General features: G+C 46.5%; 1 protein-coding gene across 3 annotated transcripts in view; it reads right to left on the bottom strand.

The window, feature by feature from the left end:
• GOLGA3 (golgin A3) overlaps positions 1–2,651 on the bottom strand; it is a 28,727-nt gene extending 26,076 nt beyond the window's left edge. For all 3 annotated transcript variants that reach the window (XM_068157338.1, XM_068157337.1, XM_068157336.1), the window contains exons 1-2: positions 2,588–2,651; positions 323–681 (exon numbers count right to left, since the gene is read on the bottom strand). In XM_068157338.1, coding sequence (XP_068013439.1) covers positions 323–455 — 133 coding nt within the window. In that variant the 5' untranslated portion in view covers positions 456–681; positions 2,588–2,651. The remainder of the gene's footprint in view (positions 1–322; positions 682–2,587) is intronic.
• Between the last annotated feature and the right edge of the window lie 4,374 nt (positions 2,652–7,025).

The raw sequence follows: 7,025 nt of genomic DNA on the forward strand, positions 1-7,025 counted from the left end.
TTACTCCTTAACGATTGTTTCAGAACTGCTAGTTCTAGAGAATTTCAGGTAAACACTCTTGGAAACACTATCAGAAGAGAGAGTTACTCCCTAAGCAGAACATACTCCCCTGCTGGTTTTGTTTTGAAAGAAGAACTTTTAAATCAAAATACTTCTCCCACACACAGAGCCATAGTCTTCACCACATTTGCTTAAAATAAGTACAAGAAAGATGTACAATAAATCAACAAGAAAGTCTTCCAGCACCACCTGAACAACAAAATGGTTGTAGAGAAGCCTGGGTAAGGCTAGGAAATTATGTGGTACACATAAAGCAACTTACTGTTAATTTCATCTGTTGTAACAGGCAAATCTGACTTGGCTTTACAATCCAAGAGCTCTTCAGAGCTGCTAGAGGCCCCATTACTGCTTCTGTTCTGCAAGTGAACATCCTGCTGGACAGACAAGGAGTCCATGGTAAAAATGATCCCGATCCTTTGGAGGCTTTTCTGCTGAATAATTTGCTGCCAGGCGAGCTACCAAGTCCTGTTTCTCTCCATCAGCAACAGCAGCATCGAGATGTTGAACAGCAGCGCAGTTCTGAGCTTTACAGCTGCTGGTGTGCAGCAAGCAGCCAGTGTTTCCAGAAGATCACGAAAACAGCTTGCAGCCAAAGTTGTAATCATCAAGAAGTTGCATCTTCTAGAAACAAAATGTAGTAAGTTTACAAATGCTTCTTAACAGATTCAAAACCAGGAGTGAAAACACAAGGAGTGCTCAGAGATTACCCACCAGCCCAGCTTCAACGCACAGAACCAGGATATACGAGCCACTATCTAGCTTTTGTGAATAAGTGATCTGTTTAACAGCCTTTTTTATTATCATTTTTTGTCAGTAGCATTCATACCAGCATAATGATGCAAAAAGACAAGAAATACAAATAATCATGGCAAAGAAAAGAATATTCAGTGAGACAAGAGTAATGTCCTTTTTAAAGATCAGGATCCCTTTGAATGGAAATGCCTCTTCAGTGTCTGCTTTGACAAGCAAGCTAGTACCCAGAGTAGCATTTTGTTCTGTAAATTACAGTCTGGATTTTCATACCTTGTATTTCACTTCAAGGCCCTCCTGCTATTTAAGTTTCAGTAACTTCAGCTAGAATGCAGCATGGAATTCAGATTTATTATTTAAAAACCGGATGACATCACTACTATTTATTTGTCTGCACAGCAACCAGCATGCATCACTATGCAGAACCCGACCTACTAATTACAGCACACACTGGCAGGCAGAACGTGGCCTGGGCTACAGTTCAACACCATCATCTCCTACGGCAAGTCAAGAGGAGCATTTCCAAGCATAGTTTATAGAATCTGCAAATGATTCCCCAGACATTCAGATCTTTGGGTATAGACCCAGACAACTAGTACAGTCTGGCAGAAGCTGTTGTACATAGTCACTCCAAGTATTTAAATGTTATTCACATAGTTACTGACAGCTGAATTCAGATTACAAAATGTTATGATTCCTATTTGTTTAAAAATGAGACATAAGAAATCCCCCGTTAAAAAAGGGGAGGAGTTGTGGGGAGAATGTCAAGTCAGGGATATTTTAATTGGGTTTTTACATGAACACAAACATTTTTATCAACATTCCTTCTGTATCTCCAGAGAGTACTTGTGTAACTGCTACTGTATTAAACTGCCTGAGGCACCCAGCAACACCACCAGAATGTTAGAGAAGGTGCTAACAGCCCAGGATACTCAGGCCTAGAGGAATATGCATGTGACCCTTATGTAGGTGAGCTGCGATGGAGCCAGAAACCTGAAGCATATTTCTAAAGGAAAAACCTTCACCAACACTTAAGAGTAATACCTTTGCTGTGATTTATTATTGATTTATAAAGCTTTCTGTAGAATAAGGTTTACAATAAAGCTTCTGGAAGAACGGCCGTTGCACAGCAAATAAATAATACATGGCAAGTCATAGAGGTATGGCAAACAACAGGTCAGCACAATCTAGACTGCTTTGGCTAAGCCCTGCCAACGTTAGATAGTCTGTTATCCCTGTAATTAAACACCTTTTAATAGTCAGCCATAAAGAATGGCTCTCTCCTGTACAACACGCTCCCAAATATCAAAGGTTATTTTGCCTTCGAAGTCCTTTCGCATCTCTGCTGAGCGCAGGCAGACACACACACCCCCCCGCACAGAGGTACGCACGCCACAGGAACCCAACAGGCACACCACAGGGAAAAGCGCTATACGAAACGAAAGCGATTTTGTTTGGAACACTCCCCATAACCAGAGGACAAGGGAGCGCGGTCCCAGGCTGGGGGCACCGCCCGACGAGACACGGCCGAGGGCTCCCCGGGCAGGGGCCGGAGCATCTCTCCAGGGGCCCAGCAGAGGCACCCGGAGGTCCGGGGCCGCAGCCCGCGGGGCCGGCTCGGCTCCTCGCACCCCGGCAGGCCGCAGGAAGAGGAGACGGGCAGCCCCGAGCGCGCCTCCCCCGCCCTGAAGCAGAGCCCGGCCACCCCCCGGACAGAGCCGCACCTCGGCCGCCCCCGCACCCCGCCGCCACCCTTCCCAGCGAGACCCCCGCAGACCTGCGGCTGCCCGCCTGGCGCCCGGCTCCTGCCCGAGACGTGGCGTTCCCTCCGCCGGGAAGGGGCGCGGCGGTGCAACGCGGTTCTCCCTCCCCCGTCAGCCGGGCGCCGCCGCCGCTGACGGCCGGGTCGGGTCCAGCCCGACCCGCGGCCCCCTCAGCCCCGGGGCAACACCGGCGCTGGACAGCCAGGGCCCGAGCACCCCCGCGGGGAGCCGCGGCAGCCTAGCGCAGCAGACCGGCGGCTGCTGCCAAGCAGGCCCACTGGGCAGGCGGCGGCTTTTGCAGACGGACTCTTCCGGGAGCGGCGGGAGGGGGAGAGGCTGTTCTCGCCGGGACCCCCCGCAGCCCGGGCTGGGCTCCTCTCAGTGCCGGATCGGGGTTCGGTGGCGGATCGGGACTCTGTGCAGCGACGTCTTGTCTGCCCTAAGGAGAGCCCGCAGTGGGGCCGGGGCCAGACTGGCTTAGGACTAACTCTCTCCGGGCAGGACTTCGAGGGCGACAGCCGACCTGCTAAAATTTAAATACGTTAAAAATTAAATCTGTGCATGAAAGCGATGATATGTCCTGTCAGTGCCGTGTTTCCAGCATTCGCTGTTGGCTCTTTTCTCACAAATCAGTCCTTGGCATTGGGCATCCCCACAGACCCTCCAGGGTACCGGGAACTGGTGCATCGGGATGGTGCTCACACAACTGGTTCTTCCTACACTGCACTGGTGGGGTTTGCTTTTCCATTGGTATAGTGGCTTATCTTGGTACCCTGGGATTATTTGGGGGCTGCTGAAGAGCTTATTGTTTAGGTAGATGTTTCTCCTAACTGTGCTAGAGACTTGGTATGGACTGGGACATTGTTTAGTAAATGGGTATGGAAAACTCTGGAAGGTCACATTTTTGCCCTCCCACACAGGTCATAAAACTCCAAACACTTCCATTTTCATAATGAAAACACCTTCTGACATCATATTGTTACCTTCAATATAAATGCCAGATAAACATACACAGTCCACTTTTCCAGGTATTCCTGTTTTATCAACCTCTCCAAATCACCTTTAATAAAAACATGAACCCACTGAGCTGTTTCTCTAGGAAGACATGAAGCTGTTGGACAAGTCAGGAAGATAAACCCAAACCATTAGCAACTCCAAATGTTTAAATTGCAAAGCTGTTAACTGAGCTCCTGGCACATTGCTAATGACAGTAACCAGGTGTTTTCCTGTGCAGAGGCAGCCCTCAAGTCATGATTTGGAAAAGAATATTACTTTGCAAACTATTTTAGGAAGAGGACTATTTTCAAGTGCAAATGCATGGATCTGAGAGAAGCTAGCAAGTGTGTTCATCAAGCGTGGACTAAGTGAGCCCCAACAAGGACTGCACAGTGCATGCCTCAGCACAATATTCTTAGAGACTCTACTGATGAAACAAACACCTTTCACTGTTCATGAATTTGCAGACAGTAGGAGATGTGCACAGGTATCTGGAGAATGTGGATTTGTGTTCAGAGACCAGGAGCCTCCTGCTGTTCTGCTGTTGGAGCCAGATGCCTGTACAAGTGGGCAGTCCAAGGCTGTGTGGTTCAGCACCAGTGTGAACTGAAGCTGGACCTTCTTGGCTGGATGCACATGTTCTGCATTGATCTTCTGAACCATATGTGTGGTTTGTATGGGTGAGGGAGAGTGGAGTGTAAGGGACATTAATAGAATGAGACCCTGTGGAGAGTGGAGAGGAAGTCGCAAGAGCTCATGTGTCTGAATGTGTGTTTCAAATCCCTCAGCAGTGACCTTTGCTGGATATTCTTCCACAGAAGATGTCAAGGGCAGTATGGTGTGGTAGATTTAAATGCCTAATATCCATTCAATGTTGCTTTGGGACTTTTGGAACTGTTGAGTCACTGATGTAGCTGTTCAATTGGAGTGCTTGTCTATGTTTGCTTCTTGACTTTGATCCCATCTCTCTAGGACAGTTTCTCACTTGGGTAAAGTTCCAAAGTATCTCTTTTTTTAGTTGTTAGCCTGCCACATGGCACCAAGCCCTCCAACTACAGGAATAACCACTTGTTTAGAGACTGCCGCCCAAGCACAGTGCAAAGCTGCAGCAGGCTTAAACAGGCTTCTGGAATGAGAAAGAGGATCCTTCATACTGAAAGATATCTATCATTGGTAACAGAAGTTTTAGCACAGCAGAGGAATGTTGTGGCAGTTGTGTAAAAAAGCCAGAAAAGCTGTTGAACACTAACACAAATGGGGCCTTGAAATGCAGGGATTCCTGTACATTTGCAGGAGGCTGTGTAAACTTCAGTCTCTGCCTCCAGCAAACAAAGAGCCTTTGGCTTATCCCAAAGACTACCTAAGTTCCTTTTGCAATCAGCACCAGAACAAGAGGACACAGTCTCAAACTGCACCAGGGGAAGTTTAGGCTCAAGGTGAGGCAAAAGTTCTTCACAGAGAGAGTTGTTAGCCATTGGAATGGGCTGCCCAGGGAGATGGTGGAGTCACCATCCCTGGAGGTGTTCAAGAGGGGATTGGATGTGGCACTTGGTGCCATAGTTTAGTAGTCATGAGGTCTTGGGTGACAGGTTAGACTTGATGATCTTTGAGGTCTTTTCCAACCTTATTGATTCTATGATTCTATGATTCTTTTATTCTTCAAATGTTAAAATCAGAAGATACTACAAAGAGCTCTTTAACCACAGCTAACCACAGCATTCTTTTATCCTGCAACTAGGCTGCCTGCAGGAACTGTCATGCTGCCTTCTCTCCAGGTGAGCTTCCTGAGACCTTAACAAGAGATGTCTTTTTCAGGATCCCACATGGCCTTGGCCCTAAAAAAAAGGAAGGCAAATTAATTAATCTTTGCTCTGAGAAAAATAAGAGGGCATATAATGTAAATTAAAGAGCTGAGGTAGTGATTGAAATTCACAGGGAATGATAGACCACTTGCAGAATCACCTGTCCAGCAGGGTATTGTAACTCGTCTGTGTGTGAGAGAATAGCACTAGCAAAAGAGGAAGAGTCAGGTAGGAGAGCAAGGCTCTGTATACCCTGCAGAAACAGAGGGTGGCACTCTCTGCACAGCACAAAGCCCGTGCCTGGTGCTTTCCAGATACAGCTATGACAGCTACAAACATGTTTTTCTAAATATTTCCTTAGCAAAGATCTTGTTCTCTAACCACTGGCAGCACCGTGTTCCAACTCCCTCTGCTTACTGCATGCTTTTCTGCTTACATATTTCTATTATCTGGTGTCACTCAGTCTGCAAAAACTTCATTAAAAAAGAAACCTGTGCTAACCACATATAAATAGCTCTTATTACTGGCAGACTGCAATCAGGCTGAGGCGTCCAGCTCTTCTCTCACAGGCACTAAGGAAAAAAGAAACCAAACCTGTATTAAGTACAGACTATGGAACTAGAATCCAGGTCCTCAGAAATGTGGTTTGTTAAAGATTGCCTTAATATTTTAGTTATAAATTTGATTTACTTACAGATTTTATGTACATATGTGAAACATTTGTCCAGCATTCTACCTAAGCAATTTCTAGCATGTCTGTTTTAGCATAGATAATTATTTAAAGTGTTACTTTCCTGACTCATTTCTATAAACAGAGGAGACACTCAAATATAACTGTGGCGTGTCTGCTATAACAGCGTAGCTCAGAATGGATTTCATCAACCTCTACTCTACATAAGAGAAGGCTGGGAGGGCATCAAAAGCTGGGTTGTGCAACCTTAAGGTATGCAGAGGAGAAGTCTTGCTGAAAGTATCTTACAAATGCCCCCCTCCTATTTGAAGCTAGATTCAGTTTGGTCACAACAGCTGTTTTGGAAAACAGAAGCTGCTAAGAGCTGCATTCATTGCTGTGGGACATTCCACCACAGTGTCCCTAGGCGAGGAGGGTTAGTTTTGGTACCAAGATGCTTTACATATTTAAGGAAATTAATTCAGAAAGTTCTCTTCCCATGTATCAGTGTGTGCGTCTGTGTGTGTGAGTGACTGGATGGAAATTACTGTTGAAGAAGTTTGCCTTGTCTGTTCAGGGATGTACACAGTTGCACCTGCATCTCCCCTTCCCATGCACTGTGAGAAGGGGGTACAGCTCTGATCTGGGCTAGATGGCAGCGATGTAAGAGGTGGAGCTGTAGAGGGTGAAACATAGGGAATAAAGAGGAGGCAGGAAGTAAAGTCCCTTTTATTGATTTGTCCTTTCTTGATCCTTCCAATAAATCTATTGCTGGTCTACCTCCAGCTGCCTTGCATGGTAGTCTAACAAGCAGTTGAAAGCCAGCTTCCCAGCTAGATGTTCCCTGGAAGGGGCATTGAAAGTCCTGCTTGCAGGATCGGTGCACCACTTGCAAGGCAGTTACCTTTGATGAGCAGTTAGACAACTTTTGGACCTGGTTACATGCTGTTTCCATACTAAATTGCCCTTGCCTGTACCAAGTCC

The sequence above is a fragment of the Melanerpes formicivorus genome, unplaced genomic scaffold (assembly GCF_026170545.1).
Source record: "Melanerpes formicivorus ecotype bairdi unplaced genomic scaffold, bMelFor1.0.p_v2 SCAF_36, whole genome shotgun sequence".
Lineage (NCBI taxonomy): Eukaryota > Metazoa > Chordata > Aves > Piciformes > Picidae > Melanerpes > Melanerpes formicivorus.